The 24982-nt window shown below is 39.8% G+C and overlaps 6 protein-coding genes across 16 annotated transcripts; 2 read left to right on the forward strand and 4 right to left on the reverse strand.

Annotated features, from left to right (window-relative positions):
- Positions 1-338: 338 nt before the first annotated feature.
- Positions 339-7020, forward strand: LOC148695977 (disease resistance protein RPV1-like). Its single transcript, XM_088696756.1, has 5 exons — positions 339-3053; positions 3851-4970; positions 5210-5491; positions 5578-6285; positions 6397-7020. Exons 1-5 carry the CDS (start codon positions 2545-2547, stop codon positions 6937-6939), a joined length of 3162 nt encoding a protein of 1053 aa, XP_088552882.1. The 5' UTR covers positions 339-2544; the 3' UTR covers positions 6940-7020.
- A 1837-nt stretch (positions 7021-8857) lies between these two features.
- On the reverse strand, positions 8858-10990 carry LOC148695978 (uncharacterized). Its single transcript, XM_088696765.1, has 6 exons — positions 10632-10990; positions 10431-10539; positions 10265-10341; positions 9903-10176; positions 9366-9509; positions 8858-9091 (listed from the first exon to the last, which is right to left on the reverse strand). The coding sequence occupies exons 1-6, from the start codon at positions 10988-10990 to the stop codon at positions 8996-8998; spliced, it is 1059 nt and encodes a 352-aa protein (XP_088552891.1). The 3' UTR covers positions 8858-8995.
- A 137-nt stretch (positions 10991-11127) lies between these two features.
- On the forward strand, positions 11128-14252 carry LOC137733628 (alpha/beta-Hydrolases superfamily protein). Its single transcript, XM_068472765.2, has 6 exons — positions 11128-11451; positions 11796-12267; positions 12766-13105; positions 13371-13469; positions 13557-13677; positions 13867-14252. Exons 1-6 carry the CDS (start codon positions 11232-11234, stop codon positions 14079-14081), a joined length of 1467 nt encoding a protein of 488 aa, XP_068328866.2. The 5' UTR covers positions 11128-11231; the 3' UTR covers positions 14082-14252.
- LOC137733633 (uncharacterized) lies at positions 14196-15704 on the reverse strand. Its single transcript, XM_088696766.1, has 3 exons — positions 15564-15704; positions 14999-15442; positions 14196-14911 (listed from the first exon to the last, which is right to left on the reverse strand). The coding sequence occupies exons 1-3, from the start codon at positions 15567-15569 to the stop codon at positions 14321-14323; spliced, it is 1041 nt and encodes a 346-aa protein (XP_088552892.1). The 5' UTR covers positions 15570-15704; the 3' UTR covers positions 14196-14320.
- On the reverse strand, positions 15668-17633 carry LOC137733634 (Acyl-CoA N-acyltransferases (NAT) superfamily protein). Its single transcript, XM_068472770.2, has 4 exons — positions 16619-17633; positions 16477-16535; positions 16130-16186; positions 15668-16044 (listed from the first exon to the last, which is right to left on the reverse strand). Exons 1-4 carry the CDS (start codon positions 17165-17167, stop codon positions 15858-15860), a joined length of 852 nt encoding a protein of 283 aa, XP_068328871.2. The 5' UTR covers positions 17168-17633; the 3' UTR covers positions 15668-15857.
- A 15-nt stretch (positions 17634-17648) lies between these two features.
- On the reverse strand, positions 17649-24716 carry LOC137734854 (uncharacterized). 11 transcript variants are annotated; one of them, XM_088696757.1, is made up of 13 exons: positions 24334-24574; positions 23801-24058; positions 23603-23694; positions 22663-22923; positions 22411-22491; positions 20660-20892; positions 20305-20329; positions 20133-20202; positions 19910-19955; positions 19734-19832; positions 19323-19391; positions 19052-19223; positions 17649-18909 (listed from the first exon to the last, which is right to left on the reverse strand). In XM_088696757.1, exons 6-13 carry the CDS (start codon positions 20855-20857, stop codon positions 17873-17875), a joined length of 1716 nt encoding a protein of 571 aa, XP_088552883.1. In that variant the 5' UTR covers positions 20858-20892; positions 22411-22491; positions 22663-22923; positions 23603-23694; positions 23801-24058; positions 24334-24574; the 3' UTR covers positions 17649-17872. The 11 variants fall into 11 exon arrangements, with proteins under 11 accessions (XP_088552883.1, XP_068330263.2, XP_088552884.1 ...); XM_068474162.2 differs by having other exon boundaries at positions 20660-20887; positions 22663-22877; positions 23801-24716; XM_088696758.1 differs by having other exon boundaries at positions 22663-22877; positions 23801-24716.
- Positions 24717-24982: the final 266 nt, after the last annotated feature.

Genomic DNA, 24982 nt, shown 5'->3' on the forward strand with positions numbered 1-24982 from the left:
AATCTGTAGAGATCAAAAAATCCGAGCAGACTTTAAATAAATCTTACCCAATTAAATAATCAAAAAGTCTTCAAAATGCCACGTTCTCCCCCCCCCCCAACCCCTGTATGAACCAAATCTCAACACCGTAGAAATTTCAATGCTATTCCTCCACAACACCATTCTCTCTGCACTGCTACGTCGTAGAAATTTCACTTCGCTCCTCTGAGCTCGCCGGAGCTCCCTCCTAGATCTCGGCCTCTGCTGCAACCCCTTCATCGTCTTCGTTTAGCTTCGAATATTCGAGCTTTTCAAGATGTCGGTGCAGTGGTGGAGCCAGAAATTTATAGCAATGGGGACAAAAAATAGCTTTAAAAAATCGATCATACTTTCATTTAAAAATAGATTTCATACTCAAATCCGAAATCCCACGTACACCAATAGCTCACACTCAAACAAAGAACAAGTAGATAATACGAAAATACATAACAAGTTACTCTAGCACCAATATGAGTACAAATAGGAAACTCCTTTAAAAATTTTATTCAACGACTACAAACAGGAAATCTCTCTAAAAATTATAATAATTGTATTCGTTGGATAAAATTTCAACGATCCGATGAGCTTGGTCAGAAAGATCCCCACCCTCAGGAGGGGATCCTGGTCCAATTAGTTCTGAAAGAGGACTAATGCCATCTCCAACCGAGGGCTGGCCAGATGACTCGTTTTAGCCCTCTGGCCCTCCAAGATTCTCCAAAATATTAATATTTTAATGAACAGTACAAAGCTATATTTGCCTTCGTCTCCAACCAAGGGCCAGATGGCTCGTTTTAGCCCTATCACAAAAAATCGTCTCCAACCGAGAGCCAAATATAATTTATTATTTAAAAACTACAACTTAAATGTTGTTTAAGTTTCATGTTGTTAAATGTTTTTTTTATGTTGTATAATTTTTATGTTGGTTAATGTTATTAATATTGTTTCATGTTACTTAATTTAATTTAATGTTGTATAATGGCTTAGGAGGTTATAGAAAAAAATAGAATTAAAAAAAATATGAAACAAATTTTGTGAAATAGAAGTTATAAGAAAAAAAATAGAATTTAAAATAAAATGAAACAAATTTTGTGAAATAGAAATTATAGGAAAAAAATGAAATTTAAAAAAAATATATGAAACAAATTTGTAAAATAAAAGTTATAGGAAAAAAAAAATAAAATTTGAAAAAAATATGTGAAAAATAGAAGTTAGAGGAAAATTTTTGTAAATAAAAAAAATAAAAAAAATGTTAAAAAAAATTCAAAGAATTCATGTCGGTTATAACCGAAAAAAATACATTTGTATTATTTAGTATAAATGTATTACTATCGGTTATAACCGACAGTAATACATTTATTTTAGTAATACAATGTATTCCTGTCGGTTATAATATACAGAAAATCCATCATAAACTTAAAAAAAAAATGGCCAACTCTCTCTCATTCTGTAGGGTCCTTTCAGATTTCAGAATTCTGGCTTAACCCTCGATTAGAGACAGTTTTCAGATTATTTTTGGTCCTCTCATCTTTTAGATCATTCGGTTGAAGATGAACTAAGTAAACAGCACTTGCAAACCCAACTCAAGTCCCATCATTTCGTGTCCTTTGACTTTGTTGAACGCGTTGGACTCAGATCCTCTCCTGAGCCGTTGCCAACGGGGCCTGGGGATCAATTGATCCCAGCCCTTCAAATTCATCCTGCGGCCTAAAAAGGAGACAGTTGGAAATAGGGAGAAACGGGGAGAGAGAGAGAGAGAGAGAGAGAGAGAGAGAGGTGGAAGAAGATAAGCGAAAGCTGAGATCTTTGGGTGTGGGAATAGCCTTGTGAGAGAGATCGTCGTTGACGGGGTTGGAAGTCGGAGCATGCAAATCCGCCCCGGCGGGTTTGACTAAATTATCCGGCGAATTATGGGGGGTTTCCGGTGATGAGAGATGGGATTAGAGTCCTGTGTGTAGCTAGCTGATTTGTTTGTAGTTAATATTATTAGATATGGATTCGTAGGAAGCTGGAGTTAGGGGTTAGGGGAGAGGGAATTGTAGGGAAAGGCAAACAAAATTGCCTTGGGTTGCGTGAAAAAAAATTTGAAAGCCACTTGGCCGTTCTTGGCCGCAGGATGAATTTGAAGGGCTGGGATCAATTGATCCCTAGGCCCCGTTGGCAGCGGCTTAGGAAAGGATCTGAGTCCCCGTTGAAAGCTGCAAAACCTACTCAAACCTACTCAAACCTACTCAAGTCCCATCATTTCGTGTCCTTTTACTTCGTTAAGCGCGGTTTCATTGAAGCTGTTTTTTTTCCCGATCTTTTCCGAAACTTCAATCTCAGCCGTCCAGTGATCAGATCGTGAGGCCACGAACATCGTGGTTTTCCACAGTAAACGTTCTTGGTTTTCTTCAAAACTTGGGGCGGATGCTTCCTGGAAAGAACAAAAAGTGTCCCTTCAGTATCATATATACAGTATACTCTTGTACTGCCATTTTTTTCGCTCGATTGGAATCACTCTAGTGCCGTAAACAGTAACACCACACCATGACATCCCATGAAGCCTCCTCCTCAAAACTCTGGAATTACGACGTGTTCTTGAGTTTTAGAGGCGAAGATACACGCAATGGCTTCACGGGCCACCTTCACGCGGCATTACAAGACAGGGGCTTCGATGCCTTTATTGATGAGGATAATCTGAAAAGAGGGGAAGAAATAAAACCCGAACTGTTGCGGGCAATCGAAGAGTCCAGAATCTCGGTTATTGTCTTCTCAAAGAGTTACGCGGAATCAAGATGGTGTCTTGACGAGCTGGTAAAGATAATGGAATGTAGAGAAAAGTTGGGGCAAAAGGTTTTGCCAATATTCTATCACGTCGATCCTTCACATGTGAGGAAGCAGGAAGGTTGTTTAGGCCAAGCATTTAAGAAGCACGAAGATGGCATCCTTGAAGAAAAAGATGACAAAGAACGTGAAGCCAAGAAAGAAAGGGTAAAGCAGTGGAAAGAGGCTCTTACTCAAGCTGCAAATTTGTCTGGCCACGATCTTAATAACGGGTAACCATTTTCATTGATCTGAAACATGTTAATGAATGGTTGTTAGGCAAATAGCACACAGGAAAAATACTTTCATTGATTGAAACATCAAGATTTGCAAGATAAAATCTCAGTAATGCTCACGAGATAGGATATTTTACAAAAGTTTGATTATATTTAAGCGCCTAAAACTTGAAGTTTTTGTTTTTTAATCAAACATCTGTGCTTTTTAAGATTACAGGCTATATCATCTAAATTTCAATTTATGTTACTAAAATGAAATTTTTGGGATTGAAATTTATATACAATACTCCAAGTCCACGCATCGAAAATTAAGTTCCTGTATGTTGCAAGTTGATTATAGGTTGAAATCAGTGTATCAAATAGATGTATGCTAGTTTAGTCGATTTGTATATGTATATAATTGCACCAATGAGAAATAATATGTTGTGTGAAAGTGTCAAATATGAAATCAATAAACTAATATGAAAAAATAGAACAAAAACAAAACAATCCAAAATGACATAAAGATTTATACTCGTTCGGCTTAAACTCATATGCATTTCGAAGATAGCAAGAAAATTCCACTACTAATCAAAGTAAAGATCACAAATATAATTTAATTCTCAAATTCTAAATCCCACATGTACCCAATAACTCTCACAAATCCCAAACCATAATTTCTTAAACCTTTGTTGAAAGTCTAAGAAGTCAGGCTATATTATCACCCTCCATGTCGTTCATGTTGACTAATTGAGTGAAGGTGATAGCTTCTAGTAATCCTTCATTGAGTTAATGCTGACTAATTGAGTTTTCAGGCATGAAGCAAAGCTTATTAGGAGAATTGTTGAAGAGAATATTAGGGAATTGCTTCCCAGCACAGATGAATTACACGTGGCCAAATACCCGGTTGGAATCGACTCTCGTGTTCAACCAATTATCAGTGATATTTCAAGTGGTGGATCAGATGACGTTAAAATGGTTGGAATTTGGGGGATGGGTGGATTGGGCAAAACAACTGTTGCCAAAGCCATTTATAACAAAATTCATCATAGCTTCCAATTCAAATGCTTCCTTGAAGATGTTTGCCACCATGGTACAAGCCAACATGGTCTGCTCTGTTTGCAACGAAAATTTATTTCTGACATCTTAAAACATGCCAAGCCTCAAATTATTAGTAGCGTTGCTGCAGGGATCCCTGTTATAAGACAACACCTCCAACGTAGAAGGGTACTTGTCATTGTTGACAATGTAGATAAAGTGGAGCAACTAAATGCGATAGCTGGAAGTCGTGAATGGTTTGGTCCAGGAAGTATAATTATCATAACAACAAGAGATGAGCATTTACTAAATCAACTGAGAGTGGATATGAGATATCGACCTCGGGGAATGAATGAAGAGGAAGCTCCTGAGCTTTTCAGTTGGCATGCATTTGACAATAGTTGCCCTAATGAAGAATATCTTGAATTGTCAAAGAAGGTAGTTTCTTATTGTGGGGGTTTGCCGTTAGCACTCCAAGTTTTAGGCTCTTCTCTTATTGGCAGACCCAAAATAGAGTGGGAAAGCTATCTGGAGAAATTGGAAAGAATACTTGAAGAAGACATTATTGAAAAACTAAGAATAAGCTTTGATGGGTTAGACGATACAGAGAAGGCTATATTCCTTGATATATGTTTCTTTCTTGAAATCGGCCAGGGTTATGTGAACAAGGATTATGTCACAAAAATTTTAGATGGATGTGGGTTATCTCCAATAATAGGAATCAGTGTTCTTCGTGAACGGTGCCTTGTAGCTGTTGAACAGGGCAAGCTGAAGATGCATGATTTGATTCGAGAAATGGGCAAGATAATCATTTCTGAAAAATCTCCTACTCAACCTGAAAGATTGAGTAGACTGTGGGACCCTAAAGCCGTAACAGATATGTTGACAAATAAATCTGTAAGTAGATTCCCAACAAAGTTTAATATTAATGCTCGCTAAATCATATTCTAGTGCAACTGCTTACATTTAATAATATTTAGAAATACATTTATAAGTACAATAAACCTTCACGTGGAAATGGAAGCAATTAAATCGATTTCCAACCGATTATATGGCAATTGTTTGTAAGTAAATCATTTTTCAGACGCAAATTACCCTTTTATTACTCATCATATGTCCTTTTGTTTACTTATCAGGGATCTGAAGAAATTGAAGCACTATCTCTAGATTTGCCAAGCTCTAAAAAAATGGCTAGTTTCAGTACAAAAGCATTTGTCAATATGAAAAAACTGAGATTGCTAAGGCTCAACTATGTAGAGCTCATTGGAAGCTTCAAACATTTTCCGAAAGAGTTGAGATGGTTGTGCTGGCATCGATTCCCTTTCAAGTACATGCCAGAGCACCTTCTTAATCAGCCAAAACTTGTTGTTCTTGACCTGCAGTTCAGCAAACTCAGAAAAGGCTGGAAGAATTCCAAGGTACAATCACCCTTAGCTTCTGATTTTATTTTTTAAGCCATATTCTTCTTGGATTTTGAATAATATTTTCTTTTGGGTTTGTGCAGCCGCTCGAAAATTTGAAAATCCTTGATCTCAGTGATTCCCCTCGGTTAAAAAAGTCACCAGACTTCTCAGGGCTCCTAAATCTCGGAGAACTGCATTTTTCATACTGTGAGAGTTTGTCCAAGATTCACCCATCCATCGGTCAACTTAAAAAACTCACTTTGGTAAATTTTGAATACTGCCAAAAGCTTAGGTGTCTCCCAGGGGAATTCTGCAAGTTGAAATCTGTTGAGACTCTTCTACTTAATGATTGCAGTTCATTAAGAGAACTGCCTGGGGGCTTAGGGGAGATGGTATCATTGAGAAAACTTTATGTAACTAGTACAGCCATAAAACAATTCCCCAACGACCTTGGGAGTCTAATTTCTTTACAAAAGTTGAAACTTAGAGACAATAGTTGTCGTAGCCTACCTAGCCTCAGTGGTCTTTCCAATCTTGTATCTTTGAGGTTATCTGTGTGCAAGAATCTTCGTGCAATCCCCAATTTACCAACAAATTTGGAAGTCTTGGAAGCAGATTTTTGCCCTGCATTGGAAACAATGCCAGACTTTTCGCAAATGTCAAACATGAGACAACTGTGCCTAGATAATTCGCCCAAAGTAAGAGAGGTTCCAGGTTTAGGTTTGGGTAAATCATTAAACTCCATGACAGAGCTTTGTATGCGCGAGTGCACCAATCTCACGGCTGAGTTTAGGAACAACATCCTACAGGTCTCTCTCTATCTCTGTCTCCTACTCTTGTCTTTCTCCGTCAATCACACACAAACACAATCGCACATGTACAAGTATTTGACACTATATTACATGGTATGTATGTTATAGGGATGGACTTCTTGCGGAGGTGGTGGTATTTTTCTGAATGAGATTTATGATATTCCGGAGTGGTTTGACTTTGTCGGTGACGGCAATAAAGTCAGTTTTGATGTTCCTCAATGTGATGGTCGTAATTTTAAAGGGTTGACACTCTGCTTGGTTTGCTCCCAATTCCAATTTGGAATGGTTACCTTTACTGTTGTAAATTGTACCAAGCGTACTACTTCGAGGGTCTCTAAGCCTACTTCGGGAGGAAGAGAGGATTATTTTTGGCAGGTACAATTATCGAACGATAAGCTCAAGCTCAATTTGCAAGGCGGGGACAAGATTGTTATTCATTTAGAGGGTTATTATTCTTGTACGGTGAAGAAAATTGGGGTAAATCTAGTATGGGACAAACCTTTGAAGGAAAACAAGCATTTTGGTAGGGGTGATTATTATTACTATGAATATGAATCTGAAGCAGTTCCGGATTGGTTGTATGATGAGTCAAGTCCAGTACCAGGTCGGCTGTCTTTCTTGTTTTCCCAGCTCCCTTGTTCGGACATTTGATTTGATCGCATCCAACAGATGATTTGTTCCTCATTTTATTGACAATTCATTTGCCATATTGACTAGTTGTTCAGTTGTTAATTGTTCTATGCTTTACAAATATTCATATTCTCTTGTGGAACCAAATTATTAGCATCATACTTCGACCTTTTCGGTCCTAAATCAAAATTTTAGATTGAAATGTGCAGTAACTGACCATGGATGCAAACGTAGAAATCGGGACTATAATCTCACTTGGAACCCTTTCTATCAACTCCTGTGCTTCGTCTAACAGTCTGGCACGGCCAAGAAGGTCGATCAGGCAACCATAGTGTTCGAACCTCGCTCAATCCCATATACCTTTCTCTCGGAGTTGAAGAACAAGAACTCACAACCCTCATTTACCAAGCCTCCGTGAATGCAGTCATTTAAGACAACAATGAAGGTGAAATCATCAGGCTTCATGCCAATCTGTACCATTTTCGTGAACAACTCGATTCCTTTGCTTGTCTTGCCATTCCTTGCAAGCCCATAAATGACTGGAGTCCAAAGATTTGTCTATGCTCCAACATTTTGCATACATTTCTGTAACCGCGGTACCAACAACAACTGCATCAATTTTTAATTCTGTTATATTCGGTGTACCCGTGAATCCATTCCTCTTGCTCTAATGCTCCCAACGGAGCACATGACATCCTCCGAAACATATCCAAAGCCTCCTCAAACCTCCTGCACCGAATATACCTCGAAATCGTAACGTTCCAACAAAGCCTGTTTCTCTCAAGTATTTCATCAAATACCTGCTTGAAACTCTCAACCATGCCCAATTCCGCATACATGTCAATGAGCGAGTTACACATACGCATCAAACCCAATACCAGTTTTTACTACAAAGGCACAAACCCATGAACCATTTGACCTTCCTGAACCTCTTCCAATGGCTTTAAAAACAAATGGGTTGGTGAAATTATCAGGGCACAATCCGTCCTCCCTCAGCCGCCGGAAGAGCTCAACGGCGCTTCTGAAACTACCCTTTGCCAAACGCCTTGATCATTACAATGTAAACGAAAAAGAACGGATCTTTGATGAAACGGAGCCTTATTCTGGTGCAGAAAACACGAGCTTGTTGACGGCGGCTCTTTCTTGGGAAATTTCGAGATTCGTGTAGTAGATACGCACAAATTTCAAAATTCAAACTCATCTAACAATGATAAAATTCAAATTCATCTAACGGTGATAAATAAGGTGGTGAGCAGAAATGCCCTCAAATGCATTGACCAAAAAAAAGAGAATAACATGGAACATGGGCTTCTTGGCTAAACAAACATTTTAACAAATTAGGAGCACGTCCTCTTTGCATCACCTCTCATTGGTGGAACCCAAACCTCCTCTTTTTTTGCCTTCTTTTCCCTCCCATACATAAAAAATAATTATTTTAAAGAAAACTAATGAAAATGATTTGAAAAGTTTGAGTTTTAACGATAAGGACAAAATAAAAAGTAAAGTGAATAGTACCAGGTTTGACTTTTTAATGTAAAAATATAGTTTTTCGTTAAAGTGAACAATACTGTGAACTTTTCGTTAAAACTCTCTTATTTTAATCAGTAAAAAATGTGATAAAATATCGCTTTTGTAATCTCAATTGAAGTGCATCAATTAATTGATCTCGCATTCGCAAATAAACCTTGGCTTCAATTTTTTTTTTTTTTAATACATGGATATTTTTACACTAATGGGAAGGAGAGCTCGGCTAAATCTCACAATGGGCAACTGAATTTATAATCGAATTTGCCATCCACGAAATTCAAAGCTTGGCTTCATTGTGCATTCACAAATGAACAAAAATGGACAAACAGAGGCAGGTCAATAAAACAGAGAGGTTACATAACTGGTACTACGGGCCCCAACCATCAGATTTTATTTGATTTTCTATCATCATATGATCAAACAGATCTTATTTGTTTTTCTATCATCATCTGATCAAATGGTAAACTACGCTTAACACATTACGAATGTTTCTGGATTTGAAGTGCCAACGATTACAAGGCTCCGCCATCCCGGATGAACTCTGATCCAGTTAAAGCTTTGACCTTGCACTTCTCTCGTCATCGAGAACAAACATCACTTTTCCAATGACTTTCCTATCTTTGATGGCAGAGAAAGCGAGATAGGCCTGTCATTTACATGCAAATGAAAACAGCTCAGATAATCAATCTCCGCACTAAACTGAAGTCAAAGCAACAAATCACTTAATCACATGGACAATACTAGACGGAGTTCCTTGAAGAATTATTCTAAATATCGTTCACTTATATCTGATCAGTTCTATAGGATGTGTCTTCATACTATCATCCAAATCATAATGTTACTCACACAGAGTACTGAAAACTCAGAAGCCAGAGCTGGTAGCTCTGATAAGAGGTTAAAAAAGAGTACGAGTTCCTAACCTCGGGCAGGCGATAAGCATGAGAAATGCGGATGCTGATCAAGCCTCTTGCCACCCAGGACAGTAGCTCCTTGAGTGATTCTTCAAGAACACCTGGTTGATGTATTTTGTAGCTACCACAGTAAAGTCCATGCACCGTCCAGTTCTGGTGCAAATAACACACAAGCATAAGCGCATTATTCTTGAACGAAAACTTCAGGAACAAAATATAAGACCCACGTAAGTTAGAAACACAATTTTATACTCATATTTTCATTCAGCCTTCTCCAACATTATTCTCATATATTTCAAGCAATGATCGCTTCACATACAGATGCTAAAGGCTATATGATTGAAGTCGTAGTTACTGTTAAACCATCGACTTGGTTCTGCAATCAGTACTTGGAAAAAGGAAGTAAGAGTTTCAGGTGATCAATTCCTATTCACTAATCAATCCTAAATACTCCCATGTTTCTCTAACCATCGAATCTTAAGCCGGCATTACTCATTGCCGCCAACAATTGCGATATTTGGGACTGCAAACAATCAATAATTGTACCTTAACGAGTGCAATATTTGCAGGAATGACAGGGACCTCTCCACTTGCAAAGCCTATGACCAAAATGTTGGCTCCCCAACTCAAAACCTTCATGGCCTCTTTCGTAAGCTTGCCTTCAACCGGATCATACAAAACGTCAACCCCTTTAAGCTTTCGGGATTTCATGAAATCCTTCACACTTTGGATAACATTTTCGCTGCTCGAGTCCACCACATGATCAACCCCCAAATGCTTCAAATACTCCACCTTCTCAGCTCCCCTGCAAATTAAGCATCCAACAAAAAAAATCCCATTTCTTAAATGCATTCAAAAGCAAAACTAAAGAACATTACAGTCAAATCGAAACAAGTTTAAGTACCTAGACAATGGCTCCCACAACCTTGCCAAACTGTATGGCCGCAAGGCCAACTCCTCCAGCTGCACCAAGAACCAGCAATACCTACAAATTCACACACACAACACAATAAATCAAACACGAACAAACACATAGAAAAACAAACACAGAAAGATTATCAGAAAGATCAGTACTTGACCGGAGGAAAAATTGGCCCTATGAACAAGTGCCACGTGTGAGGTCCCAAATGCAACAGGCAGTGCACCGGCAGCCACCAGATCACACCCCTCCGGCACTCCAAACCTTCCAACCTCAACAATCCCACATCAGTAATTTAGAGGGGGAGAGAGAGAGAGAGAGAGAGAGAGGAGGGGAGAGGGGAAAAGTGAACTCACAGCTCTTTCTGATCGGCGACGATGAATTGGGCGAAAGAGCCGAGGGCGGCAAAAGAGCAAACAGGGTCGCCGACTTTGAACTTGGAGACGGCGGGTCCGACGGAGTCGACGGTCCCGGAGTAGTCGGAGCCGGGGATGAAAGGGAGGGGCGGCTTCTCCTGGTACTTACCCAGTATCTGCAGATAATTGGCGTAGTTCAAGCTCGTAGCTTTCACTCTCACTCTCACCGATGTCGGAGAACCCAATTCCGGAATTGGGTGGTTCTTCTCCACCACTATCGCTTTCTCCGCTCCTCCGTCTGATATGGGTTGTGTCGGGTCGCCCAGTTTCCGGCACACCAGAGCCTCCATCGTCGTCATCCTCGGGAATTTCAACTAGACTGTCCAATTCTTACATTAATAAAAAGAAGAATTGCAGAAATGGCCCCTGAATTTTTTTTATTTTTGTGAATTTGCCTCACGAACTAATAATTTTACATTGAATCACCCAAAGTGCAAGTTATATTACAATTTGACACCTAAATAAAAGTCTTTTCACAGATTCAAGGCCACTACGTAAAGTTCAGGTGAGTGGGTAGAGATTGAAGGCGCCAAAATCCCAATGGGGAGCAGCGCAGGAGTTGGGGTGCTTCCTCCGGACTTTGCCTTGCTCAAGAATTGCAGCAAAGTATCAAGCTTTCGTGGCGGCAACACCACCATCAGCTTAAGCTTTCCGTCAAGATTTGGTTCAGATGCCAAAAACCACACAATTCTCAAGTCTTTTCCGGTCGCTTCTGCTGCTTCCGTCAGTGGCTCCGGCGGCGCCCAATACTCCGGTTCTGGTAAGCGTAAATTCCTTATCTTTCTGTGTTTTATTATCGATGCTCGTTATTCCGCTCATCATGTTAATTAGCCGTTGGAATTGGGAAGTGGGATAACTTTTCATCATTGGAATTATTTGCTCCTGTTTTGCTTTATGCCTTATTGGGTTGTTCCTAGTTGTTAGTATACGTTAGGAAATGATTTCTCCTTCTGCGTAAGTTAGAATTAAACAGAGGCGTGCATAAAGAGACAAAGGGGTGTGTGGAAATCACTTCCCTTTACCTTTTGTGTATGTTTGTTTGTTTGTTTTTTTTTTTTTTTTTTTTTTTTTAATATTTTATTTCTGACTTTAAATCACCACCAGAGCAATTGCTGGATGTGCAAACAAAGCAGAAGAGGAGGGGAATAGCTGGGGTTGAAGAAGATGAACTGGAGAATCCAAAACTTTTAGCTGACCCGGATAGTTGTTTTTGTGAGTTTAGAGGAGTGGAGATACACCACAAGGTATATGATGCACAATCACAGGTACATGAGGCTGAGGCTCTCTCTAGCCAGACTAAGAATGTTGGGTTTCCTATGATTTTGTTACATGGCTTCGGAGCCTCAGTTTTCTCGTTCAGTCGAGTTATGAAGCCGTTGGCAGAGGCTACTGGTTCCAAAGTTCTTGCCTTTGATAGACCAGCCTTTGGATTGACATCAAGGGTAAGCGCTTTTGGGCATTTATCTTCTGAAAATGGGGAATCCAAGCCTTTGAATCCGTATTCCATGGCGTTTGCAGTGCTTGCTACCTTGTACTTCATTGATTTTCTGGCAGCTGAGAAGGCGATTCTAGTGGGGTATGTACATTGTCGTTCTCTTGATCTGCCTTTTATTCTAAGGGAATCCTTGATTTTCATTTATCTATTCTGGAGATTGCAATTTTAGTAAACATGCCTGTGTCGAGAAAGCTCGTTCTTTGGATTACCCTGAGTAGATGTTGGATAAACTTGAATTAAAACCTCAATGAAACATATAAATTTGCTGACCGGGTGGCCAGTCATCTAAGCCGTTTTTATTGTTGTGTCCGAATCAAAATGACTAGCACCATCTATGCAAGCGTTGAATATGATATTCACTGATCTAGAAGAGAAGAAAACACGGGCAAATTCTGCACCCTATAAATCAGTCTCGAGAAAGAAAGAAAAAATGGTTATGCTGACATTTTCTTGGTACTCCCATTGAGATTAAGTCTCGTTTAGTGCCTTTGGGCTATATATAAGTTGTTTTAAGAGAGATAGTAAAGCTTCTCAATCATTGTCATCGTTTCATCACTATGATTTGAATTTTTAAATCAGGCATTCCGCTGGTTGTCTTGTAGCAGTTGATTCATATTTTGAATCCCCAGAGCGTGTTGCTGCTCTAATCCTTATCTCCCCAGCAATTTTTGCCCCAAGGGCTATTGAGAAGGTTGCTAAGGGCCATCAACCGGAAGAAGATAACCAGACTGAAGAAGATGCCTCAAATTCTGTAAATCAAGGAAATCCATTTATCCAGTTTTTCAAGACTCTGTCCAAGTTTACCAAATTTATTTCAGATGCAGTAATGCAACTCGTGAAGGGAATGGTTGGCATGCTTAACTCTTTGTACAAGAAATTCTTATTGGCTATTCTACGCTCTGCCTTGGCTGCAATGCTCGTAAGGATCTCCCCTTCTCAATTTTTTTACATTGCATTTGGTTTCATTTTTCCAGTTACTGTAAATTGATCGAGTGTTCCAGCGAAATAGAGCAAAAGATCAAACGTTTAAGATTATCTTGAAAATGTTTTCTCCTAATGTTCTAAGTTCTGGCTTGAAAAATCTATTAGTTCAGTACAATGGTTGTATAGTTATGTCCCTGGACAAGATATACTGGTATTTTCTTTTTTTGACATCTGACAGTAACTTACCATATGATTTTCAGGTGAGGATGGTTATTGATAAATTTGGCGTTGCTGGTGTTAAGAATGCGTGGTATGACTCGAAACAAGTCACTGAACATGTCATACAAGGTTATACAAAGGTTATCATCTTGAATAGTTTTGCCATCTTTTTTGTGTTTGGTTTCGGGGGAGCATGGTGCTAACCTGGATGTTCGTATGACATGCAGCCATTGAGTATTAAGGGTTGGGACAAGGCACTTCTAGAGTACACAGCAGCAATGCTCACAGACACTTCATCTGAGTCGAAGCCACCATTGTCGAAAAGACTACGTGAAATCTCATGCCCTGGTAACAGTTTAACCTTATATTTTTCCCCGAGCCAAATAACCAGATTCTAGTTTTGGCTAGTGTGTTTGAGCCATGAACATTTAGTCTAGCCAAGACCTTTTATGCTCTGCTAATAGACACTGTCTTATCGTTTATGTTGGAGAGGAAACATGTAATGTTGATCCTAACCATTCTCTCTTTGAAACGCAGTTCTGATTGTTACGGGTGATACTGACCGGATTGTCCCCTCGTGGAATGCCAAGAGGCTATCACAAGCCATACCCGGATCTTACCTTGAAGTAATAAAGCATTGTGGGCACTTGCCACATGAAGAGAAATTTCATGAGTTTGTCTCAATAGTTAAGAAGTTTCTGCAAACAGCTTTGGGAGACTCTCAGGAGCAGCACATACAAGCTGTAGTGTGACGCTTGTCTCGTAAATGACGGGTTTGATCAAGCAAACTAACATCGGAATGTGCTCAGGCGAAGTTCTTAGGACGTGAATTTTTTTTCAGCAACGGAATGGGAAATACCTGTAAATTGAAGTATAACACAATAGCTGTACTACTTTTCATTATAAAATTTATGTTTGGATGATTATGGTTGTAATTAAAAAGTAATTAACAGATTTTCATTTCATAATCTAATGCTAATTACAAACATGCTCAGAAAGGAGGATCAATTGATATAGTAAGACTAGCATCTTGTAAGCCAGAAGGAACGTCGAATCCTGACATGAAGTCATCACCAAAGATCACAGCACCAGCCGCCAGCGCTCCAGCACCGATTCCCATTCCAACACCAGCTGCTCCTCTGCGACCAGGCGGTGCTCCAGATGATGGCATATTAATATAGGTCTCTGGCATTCGATCTGTTCTCCGGACAAAAGTGGGTACGTAGCCAACATTAGAAGGTGGGGGAGGCGGTGGTAGAGTTCGAGGCGGCTGATAGCTTGGCCCGCCTGCTGGTGGGTAGCTTGGTCCGCTTGCTGAAGGGTAGTTTGGTCCGTTTGCTGGTGGGTAACTTGGGGCGCTGGCTGGTGGGTAGCTTGGTCCAACTGCAGAAGGATTGGAATAGTTCGGAGGGAAAGGCATTAGTTGTGCATATGGAGAGTTGATACGGAACTGATCTTCTGGCCTTTGTTGTCGAGCTACAGGTCGTATCGCTGGTGCAGACCCATCTCCAGTAGCCAAGGTGATGGTATTGCTGTGATCCATAGGTCCTCCCTCACTGCCCATAAAAAACAGAAGTGAAGTCTAATCACATTAAATTCGAAACTCAATTTATACAAAGATCTTTCAAAGTTTTTCGATAAATTATGAACCTGTGTACGAGCTTTGAGCTTCCATATCCTCGGAAATCCGTATTGAAACATCGACGAACCCTTGAGGTTTGTTGGAGTTCTTCTTCCGCAACTGGTAGCTCCCGACTTCTTCAGCTCCTTGCCTTGGATCCCCAGAGTTCTTGTTATGCTTAGACAGAAACTCTTTCAGGACAATAGTTGCCGTCCCCTGAAGCTTTTCTCTGAGGAATATAGGCTCTCTGCTGTACACTTCAATATGCAGCGCCAGATCCTGCAAGTCCGCCTCCGAGCCCTCAACCAAGGTAGCAAACTTGGTTCTCCAAACCGGATTTGCATTTCCAGATGCATCAATCTTGGTGCAGTATTTGTTGTTGGGATTAGTCCACCCAACAGCATACCACTGGAGCTTCCATAACGAAGAGGAACGCGTGAGCCCTCGAGCGGATATCAGGCACACTTCAACCAAGAGTTTCCCCATGCCAGGCTAATTGAAGGAAAGAGAGAAGCTGAGAGAGACAACTTTCTTGAAGAAAAAGAAGGGAAGCTGTTTAGCATGATCTAAATTGCTACTTTACTTTGGAGGTGAGATAATTTTTATGCCCTACCAACATTTTGGGCTAACCCCTTTTGTCAAACTTCTTTTCCCTGCCAAAAGTGCACCACAGATGGGCAGGAATCTGTGATTTAAAATACAAAACGCACAGCATAATACTGTAGGGAATATGACTATGAAGGCAATATATAACAGTGAGACTATTTTTTACACAAGTTTACATGATCAAAAGCTTACAGGTAAACTAGCTTACTCCCTCCCTCCTTCAGGAAAAGAGAAGAAGAAAAGAGTCCGTTTTGGGTCTCGAATCTCGATGCTTTAGCCAAGGGTATATCGGGGCTGGGCTTTACGATTTCCTAGTCTTCTTGCATCCTAAGGTACTTAAGAGGGGTGGAACTAGCAATAGCTTCCGACCGGCACGTTTAATCATCTGTTGATTGCCTTCAGGATCAGTTGAAATACTACTCCTTGTATACATCATTGCAGTGGAGGCCAAAATGTCATCCCCAAAGCCACACCCTTTGAAGAATGACCTGAAATCAAGATTCACAGCAGATATTTTTTTCACCAAAAGATTGAGGCTTTTCGGCATTCAAGCGAGATCTGTGTAATTGTTACCTCTCATCTTCTGAGCACAGGGCAGCTATGTCATAGATGTCTCTACTTGTGAGTATTCTGCAACAAGTAATGGAAAGCTTTTCACACACCACAGAAGAAATATACTCCCAATCTCCCAAAATCCTCGCGGTTTTCTTATTGGAGCGATATTCTAATCTAATCTAAACTACGGGAAGAGGATTCAAACTTGGGTAGCCAACTTAGCTATGCCCAAGTCTGCAAATCCCGGTGTTACTTAACATTGTGAGCTACATGAACATTTCATGAAGGTACCATTCAGAGCAAACGATGAAGTTGAAAACTTTTAACAAAAAATCGGTTTTAAGAATGATAGAAAACTGAAGCACCTTATGATTCTTCTAACAATCATCCTGCCGATTCCCATTTCCCGCAACGAAGGAATCACCTGACAAACAGACACTTAAGCATCTTCATACAATACATCCATATTTCAACATTTTCTCTTGGAAAAATGGTGTTAATTAATACCATGACATCGTAGACGGAGGCGGTGAGTCCGAGATCGGAAACGGCGCGGCCAAAGCCGACCAACTGACCGTTAGATGGTGAAACAGGCATCACCGCATTATGAAGCAACTCTCCAAAGCCAACCGTCTTCTTCTTCTTCCTCTTTTGCTGCTGCGCTTCGATGGAAGAAGATAAAGTTGATGAATCACCAATTAAATCACTTGGCTTGCAGAAGACAGAGACCAGGACTGAGCTGTGGGAGAGAGCAATGCGCAGCTTGTGCAAGTCGACGGCTTCAACGCCGCCGTCGTCGGCGTAATTGGGGAACCGGTGGGGTGAGAGTTTGCAGGCGGTGAAGAGGTCTCGGAGGTCAGATGGGTGTACGTGAGAAGGGTTTGTGGATATGAAAATTGGGACCATGGCTTGCAGGGGAAATGGCGATTTGGACTTTGATGGCGTTTTTATGGTTTTTTCCATCTGGGTTTTGCCTCTGCTGCTTACCCATTTCAACTCCATGCTCTTGACGGACATGGCGGCAGCCGCCGTAGCCACCGCTGCACTGACCTCCATTCTCTTTCCCTCTGCTTTTATTCTGCGTCGATAGTGGAAGATAATGGGTATACGTACCAAAATCGAGTGATAGATTAGAAACAGCACAACTGGAGTCCAATAAGTCGATTATGCCCTTGCCTTTTTAAAATTTAACAGGGCCAAATCGACATTATATATTTCTCCTTATTCACGAAAGGCCCCTAAGTCCGTTGCATTTTTACAGATGAGGACACATCGGGTTTAATCAAATTTTCAGAATCTTAAAAAATTCAAATTATCGTTTACTGCCGGAAAGGGAATCAGGTTGCTTGCGGTGAGGTTTTACCGGAAACAGCACGAGGACACGTAGTATTTTAAGGGTTAAGATTGTTAGGATCCATTGGGCCACTATTTGTGACTATCTCTTATTCGGCCCATTACAAGTTAGGCCCACTACAGAAGTAGCGGGAATTGAACTTAACGAGAAATTGAACTTAAAACCTCCGACACACAAGCAACATGCAACAAGCAGAAGATGGATTGTAATTGTCTAGGAAAAACCAAAACCAAAGCCAAAAGTTGAGTTCATCTCAGCAGTTTCATAAAAAAACAACAAAGCATAACTTCCAACTCTTATGTTCTGACGAAATGGAAACGGTAGGATAAAACAGAACCGCGAGCACACTGACATGTTTGTTCACGCAACATATTCATACAACCTTCATGGCCGATATTTCCACGGGTTCAGTCACATCCCTGAGAACTTGCAGGCGGAGCTCCAGTGTTTGATCCCCCTGAGTGCGGAGAGTTCAAAGGAAACATGTTTGTTTCCGCGGCACCTAGCCCTTGTGAGCTTGCAGGAGGAGCTCCAGTGTTTGATACCCCTCCACTCCAATGATGCCCAAACCATTGATCTACGTCTGACAAATTTATAGGCCTCATGCTGGTTCCAGAGGTTGGTGTGCTCCGGCCTTGCCCTTGCCGCTGGAATGGTTGGAAGACAGGTCGTCGTGGCCCTATCTCCGCTGGCCTTAACCGGTACAGACCCTGGCTTCCAGAGGTTGGTGTGCTCCGGCCTTGCTCTTGCTGCTGGAATGGTTGGAAGACAGGTCGTCGTGGCCCTATCTCCACTGGCCTCAATGGATTCAGACCTTGGCTTCCAGAGGTTGGTGTGCTCCGGCCTTGCCCTTGCTGCTCGAATGGTTGGAAGACAGGTCGTTGTGGCCCTATCTCCGCTGGCCTCAACCGGTTCAGACCTTGGCTTGCCTGCTTGGAACTATTAGTTCCATACGGTGTGCATCCTCTACCACCCAGAGGTTGAAATTGACGTGGTTCACCTCCCGAACAATTTGAGTTCAGCCCAAGTGTGGAGCAAAATGCTGGAGTCCAACTTGAATTACCCCGAGGGCAGCGCCACCTGGAAGAAGATGGTGATGGACCATAAACCTTTTCAAATTGCCTCCTTAGTTCTGAAGCAGGCAGATTAGTTATAACGGGACCCCTACCCCTACCAACATCAGTTCCAATGCTGCTGTTAAAGGAGGCATTGATTGAGGGCAGAGTCCCAATAAACTGACCATTATGGCGCCCAACGTTTGTTTGTACACCACAGTACTGAGTTGGGGTGGAACGCGGAATGATATTTGAAGATTGAGAATTATTGATGCCATTATGAGATAATGCCACACTAAGATCTAGATCTCTACGCTGAAAGTTTGAAGTTGAAAACTGAGGATTAAGAACTTCGGCTTTTTGTAACTTCTGCTCGGCAACCCGTTGCGCTGTTACAAGCAAATGCAGAATACTGAATAAGTCTTTGATCAATATCTCATAAGAAATGAGGGTAGTCTATTCCTGTATAATCACTTTAGCCAAAATGTAAATTTCAAAGTTGAACTTAGGGCATGCGTAGTTTGGACTTACACCTACCCCTTGAAGGCATCCCATTAGTTGACCTATCAGCAGAACTGTTCGTGATGTTCTTGCTCCTCATACCAGCTCGTGATGTTTTTGAGGAACGCACACTTTCAAAGCTTTTGAGGTCATTCTTCAGTGCACCAAACAACTCATCCGCTATAATTTTTATATAACGAGCCTGGAAAGCCGTAAATTGAATATACTTCAGGCAAAAATGGAGATTCCAAGAGCATAAGATGTTGGTCAACTTTGATGATAACAGTGCTTATGTACTGACCTCTCTATTAAAAATGGAGGATGGGGGGTTGTATGACATTGCATTGGCCGACACCAAATACACATCATGCTGTACATTGACCAAATGAACATCAAAACTAAAGCACCAGATTTGTGTATCAGTATTAAAATTTAATCCACCATTAAGGTTACAATCACAAATGTGATGGGACACAGTTTGTTTCAATCCTACAACCATAAAGTAGAATGAAAATTAAAATTTGATAAGGAAACTTATGAACCAACCCCAGACGACCTGTTTATGTCAAAACAAATGTTTATGCACACGCTGACCCAAAATTTTCAGCAAACTCAAAAAGAGAGAGGAGTTAAATACAGAAGCGCAAAGACCAGTTTTCTCTTCCGAGCCTTACCGAAAGGAAACTGAAAGGAAAAACAAGTAGAGAACCACCTGAAATTCTTCCAGTGTTCTGTAGCTTCCTGCACTGAGTTTTTCTGAAATCGTGCCGAAATCCATTGGCTCCTTAATGATATCATTGTACCCTTTAACCTTTCACATTAAGAACCATATATTAGCAACCATACAAGTATATACACTTGGAAAGACCATAAATAAAGAGGGCAAACCTCTTGTGGATTTACTGGCTTTGCAAACATATTGTAAGAGTCTTTCCTGTAGTTAAAGTTGGAGACAGATAGAAAGGCATTAACTTTCTTGATGAGGAATTCACTAAAGAAGAGGCTAATCACTTATACGAGCAAAAGAAAACAAAATTTCACTTCATTAAATATTATAGCGTGGCTAACTGTAAATAATCATTAAGAAAAGATGTCATAACCCAGTGTTTACTTTCGCAGAAAGCTAAGAAGCAGTTCAAGCTTCCATGATTCTGGTAGAGGCGTCTCTGATGGCATGGCAGCTGTTTGATTAAATACAATAAAAATGAATTACCGAGTCTTTTTATTCTTAGCATATATATAGTAAGTTGCAATTTAAATCTTAAAAGAAAAAAAATACAGACCATCACCAGCATGTGTATTGTCAACCTGCAATTTATGCACACAAAAAAAAAAAAAAAAAAAAAAGATTAAAAACCATGACTCTAGAGCAAAATTCACAATAAACAATCATGTCCTTACATTCAAAATAAATTAACTTAAATAAATATAAAGTATGTAGAAAAGATGTGGAGTGCCTGCCAGATTTTGTTACTCAGAAATTATGCTTGACTAATAAAAACTCAAAAGAATAAATTAAGCGTCAAGTGGTTATTCTATATAAGGTATATTTACATACATATTATGTCAACACACTTCGACATTCCCACTTCCTGTTCAATAACCGTTCCAGTTTTCACAGCATTATTAAGTACACACCTCTGTTTTCAGTTTATTCTCATTTCTGCTTGCGGCCGGATCTTGGACAGGTCCAATCTGAACCCTTTTTCTTCTCCGTGTCTGGCAGGAATCATCTTCTTCAGAAGACACATCCTCTTCAGTGTAACATATTTTCTTGCCCTTGCTTTCCGCATCCAGTAACCTTGCGCTCTTACGTCTATTTCCATCCGACGTCATTGTTACTGCTATTTGTTATTTTCCAGTCTCCTAATCTATAAATCAAGTGATAAATATTAGGGATGAAGCATGGTAATTTCAAGAAGACAATGAGATGTTCATGTATAATATATTCAATTTTGGAAAAGTAAAGGTGTCAGAAAATAAAAGGTACTGAAATTCCTAGTGATTCCACAAAAAGAAATAGTTTTAGTGGAAGAGGAAGGGTGACATCGGATATATTTGTTCCTAAACTTAATCTGTGGGGAGGTTCTCAAACCTCACAAAACCATGTTGATCAGTGCTCTTCTTACTAGAAACTCACTGAATTTTCATATTCTCTCACATGCTCTTAGATAGGAAACCATCACATCTTTCACTTCTTTAGATTTGGCACCCTTTTTATCTCAATTTAAAAAATCTGATTTGCATTATAGTCAACCAAGAAAAATTGGAAAAATTTGAAAGAACTGATGCCACCCGATCTCAGATTTACAATGTGACAGAACACAAATCCAACTATTATTCAACTGAAACATTGCAAGTTTTACAATAAATGCAAACCAAAAAAGGCAAACCCCAATCGTCTTGTACTCTGCAGAATGAAATATGAGTAATTATGTTAACTTTCATAAGCTAAATTTCTTATTCACAACTCAATCTCCTAAAAGAAGGCAAGTGAATTTTCGAGTCCAATTTTAATAGAATACATATTCCAAAAGAACAACATGCAACCTGTTTTTGCATTAATGAGTACTACTACCACCATCCATTTGGCATTTTCCACAAAAGAAGACACATGAAGAGAAATACATACTCAATGACAGGCTACATAATGAACATGGTACATGTTCTTTTTCCTTGTTTGTTTCTTCGTTATATTGCTAATTTGATGGACCTGTTTTTTTTCTTTTTTATGAGGAAAACTTCTGTCTTTTACACCTAGAAATCCCCCAAACCCACTTCCTGGACTCGGATTCGAATTAGGGACATCGCAGAACCCAAAAATCCTTGGACATTCTAATTTATAACCAAACTAGAGTATATAAATATTTCCCTTCCTCCATCCATTTGACTTCTCCCCTTTGGGCATCAACTGTTTAACAATCTGATAAGCAATCAGGTGTTGGAACCAAGCTCAGATGCCAAAAATATTATGACTCTGGGTTTAGCTTAATATCAAGCAAGTGTGCTTGAAGGTCTGATTTCAACACAAATGGTTCCAAGCCTACTCCAAATCTATCATTTTTTGTACCAGCCGCAACATTTTCGATATCAATGAACTTCCAATACTACTCCAAATCCTTCAATTCTTACCAATCACAACCATTTCGGCATCAGAGCTTCTCTAAGAGACAAAATCTTAACACATCAATATCATAAATTGATGACAACCACAACATAAATGATAGGATTAGATCCAATTATGTCAAAAACACCACTTGATATAAAAACAATTAAAGAATCAACAAGGTACAAAGCCCTTTGGGAAGGGGTAAAAAAAATTTCAATCATATTTCTGATCATCAGAAATACTCTTTCTTTTTAGCAGGACTTGCCTATCAGCAGTTTACCTCGATTATCGTAAATGTGATATCCGTGCAACTGATCTACTCAACGATTCACCACTAGTAAACCCTCGATCCCTTTATATCCTGATCATGGCAGCAAAAAATGATTAGTGAATATACAAAAACATAGGAAGATTATCTAAGAGCAATCAAGATCTGCAATTTTTGTTCTTAGATTCTCCTTCGGCCATCAAAAAACAACTGAAGACAACAAGCAAGACTTGCATTCAAAAAATAAAAGCGATAGAGAATTACCAAGTGCTCTTCTTCAAGAAACTGACCAGCGAAAGTATTTACAAGACCTCCGCCGCGATAAGGTCAATCCTCATTGCTCAAACAAACCCTATGAAGGCCATTTTATAAAGCGCCTCAATAAATTCCACCCCTCATTTAAGGTAAGTTTGGTGGATTTGATTGGATATGAACGGATAATGACTAGCATGGGTCACCCGGTGCATGAAGCACTTGACCTGACAATTGCGTTATAGTGAACCAGTGCAGTGGCATTTGCCACATCTGGCAAAACACATCGAGAATAAATGCATAAATAAAAAACAAAACTTAGCCGTTAAACTCAAATTCATTTCTCTAAAGTGCGGTAACAAAAGCGATTGAAATGAATAAGAGCTTTATTTTTCTAAAAGTAATGTAAATGAAAATAAAATGAAGAGTTACAAACGATTACTTTGTTTCATTTCCATGTGTGATTTTGAATTCATTTCTCAGAAGCCTTTACAAATCAAATCTTCACTATTATGGCAATTTCTTAGTAACTCTCTTGAAGAATGAACAAAAAATAAAAACACATATCTAGCTTTAGATATGATTTCTGAATAATGCGCCATCTGTTATGAAAACCTTGGACTAAATCAGTGAACGAACCACTTGACAATTGCCTAGAAACTCCTACGTGTTTCCCAAATATACATCATTCTTTAAAGTTTAGAACGAATACACTATCGGACCTTTAGAAGCTCTTGATTAAAGCACATTACTTTCTATATCTATTTTGTGGTCATGCCTTGTGCTCAATGCTTTAACACGAATCAACTCTGTGATAAGGCTTGTTCATATAGCACATACCACACTGAAAAAGGTAGGTAACAATTCATGAAGCTAAAAAACAAATCAATTATATTAAATATTTATTAAGAAAACACTTCAATAAACACGATAACTGCAGAAGCAAGCATACCAGTATCATTTCTGAAACCATTGGAAACCCAGTTATGGTGGTCTGAAGCAATCCCAAGTGGCCAAGAAGATTTCTTGGATCATCAACTCTCACTACAAAAACCAAATTCATCACTTACAAACTTGTTTATGCTGAAAATCAACAAAAACCCAAAAGATATAGAGATAGGAAATCATAGAAAATGTTGGGATTTCTTACAAAGATTCAGTCTCGAATTTGCAAGCAAAGATGTTCTTGCCGACTTTGAAGATTTTCCAAGCAGCCGGAGCACTCAAAGTTGTGATCTTTTGGGGAAATTTCTCCGCCTTTTTGCATGAAGGGAGGATCAAGAGAGCCCCAATAGTCCATAACTTTGATGGGTTGCAGTGACCTACTCCTTCTGGGTCGGAATCTGACGCCACTGTCGCCATTGCAGTAAAAGAAGACGATGCTGAAACGCTGCTATTTCTTTGACCTCTGCGAAATTCAGGAAACATGGTGAAGGAGGAGGATGTGGAGAAGCTTGGATACAACTGCGCTTTGCAAATGGTCGCTAAATCGATTAAGAAGTGATGTTTTCCATGGAACAACAGATCCACATAGCATAAACTCGGTGGATTTGTAGCCAAACTGCCGTCACATGGAGGACAATACTTGGGTACTCACTTGTGAGTATCCAATATATTGAACCTTTTAGTTGGCCCAGTAATATCATGACACATGTTATTTTAAAACAAATTAAATAAACCCACTATTCTTGTAACCAAACGTCGCCGTCGAAGAGCATGAGAGAGTGGGGTTCGCTTTGGGGTCGACGAAAAGGGAAAGATTGGTTATGGCTCGCCGGAGAAGAGAGGGATTGAAGAGGAAACACGTTGGTGATGAGGGAGGCGAGTGGGTGGAGAGGGGACGGGGGTGGGTCTGCCGGCAGCCATGGTAGATTTGCCATGGCAGCACCAAATCAAGGGAGGAAGGAAGGAGATGAATCGGTGTGTTTAAAGGAGTTGGTGGTGGTGGGGAAAGATGGTGGATTGGGATGGACGGCTGGGTAGTGTTTCCACCGTGTTTGGATAGCAGAATAACACATGTTTGGCTAGAAGAATAAAGGCTAATTGGTTATATGTGTGCAAATGAAGAATAAAGGCTAATCGGGTACTCTCCAGTAAATAAACTTTTAGTTGTGACGGGAATACGCATAATACATCATGTGTTTTTATATAAATGATGGAAAATTTTATTTTTTAACTTATTAACTTTTTAACACACGTATCTCATCATTTATACAGTGACACGTGATGTATCATCCTATATAACGGTCACATTGAAAAATCTTATGAGTACCCAAGTATTCTCCTCACATAAATTCCCCAATAGTTTCTTTCAGACAGCGACAATGAAAAT

The sequence above is a fragment of the Pyrus communis genome, chromosome 7 (assembly GCF_041283825.1).
Source record: "Pyrus communis isolate YQ-2024b chromosome 7, ASM4128382v1, whole genome shotgun sequence".
NCBI classification, from domain to species: Eukaryota; Viridiplantae; Streptophyta; class Magnoliopsida; order Rosales; family Rosaceae; genus Pyrus; species Pyrus communis.

Bases quoted from the DNA above. Each gene is read 5' to 3' on its own strand.
- LOC148695977 (XM_088696756.1), top strand. From the start codon at position 2,545: ATGACATCCCATGAAGCCTCCTCCTCAAAACTCTGGAATTACGACGTG. The intron at 3,054-3,850 runs GTAACCATTTTC...TTGAGTTTTCAG, and splicing joins GGCCACGATCTTAATAACGG to GCATGAAGCAAAGCTTATTA. The intron at 6,286-6,396 runs GTCTCTCTCTAT...TGTATGTTATAG, and splicing joins TTAGGAACAACATCCTACAG to GGATGGACTTCTTGCGGAGG.
- LOC148695978 (XM_088696765.1), bottom strand. From the start codon at position 10,990: ATGACGACGATGGAGGCTCTGGTGTGCCGGAAACTGGGCGACCCGACA. The intron at 10,342-10,430 runs GTACTGATCTTT...GTGAATTTGTAG, and splicing joins CCAATTTTTCCTCCGGTCAA to GTATTGCTGGTTCTTGGTGC. The intron at 9,510-9,902 runs GTACAATTATTG...TATTTGCACCAG, and splicing joins CAAATATTGCACTCGTTAAG to AACTGGACGGTGCATGGACT.
- LOC137733628 (XM_068472765.2), top strand. From the start codon at position 11,232: ATGGGGAGCAGCGCAGGAGTTGGGGTGCTTCCTCCGGACTTTGCCTTG. The intron at 11,452-11,795 runs GTAAGCGTAAAT...AATCACCACCAG, and splicing joins CGCCCAATACTCCGGTTCTG to AGCAATTGCTGGATGTGCAA. The intron at 13,678-13,866 runs GTAACAGTTTAA...TTTGAAACGCAG, and splicing joins ACGTGAAATCTCATGCCCTG to TTCTGATTGTTACGGGTGAT.
- LOC137733633 (XM_088696766.1), bottom strand. The intron at 14,912-14,998 runs GCTCAAAGCTCG...TAATGTGATTAG, and splicing joins GGATTTCCGAGGATATGGAA to ACTTCACTTCTGTTTTTTAT.
- LOC137733634 (XM_068472770.2), bottom strand. From the start codon at position 17,167: ATGGAGGTCAGTGCAGCGGTGGCTACGGCGGCTGCCGCCATGTCCGTC. The intron at 16,536-16,618 runs GTATTAATTAAC...TCTGTTTGTCAG, and splicing joins CCTCCGTCTACGATGTCATG to GTGATTCCTTCGTTGCGGGA. The intron at 16,187-16,476 runs GTGCTTCAGTTT...TACTTGTTGCAG, and splicing joins ATTGTTAGAAGAATCATAAG to AATACTCACAAGTAGAGACA.
- LOC137734854 (XM_068474162.2), bottom strand. From the start codon at position 20,857: ATGACGTCGGATGGAAATAGACGTAAGAGCGCAAGGTTACTGGATGCG. The intron at 20,203-20,304 runs GTCTGTATTTTT...TTAATCAAACAG, and splicing joins CAATACACATGCTGGTGATG to CTGCCATGCCATCAGAGACG. The intron at 19,833-19,909 runs GTTTGCCCTCTT...TTAATGTGAAAG, and splicing joins AGCCAGTAAATCCACAAGAG to GTTAAAGGGTACAATGATAT.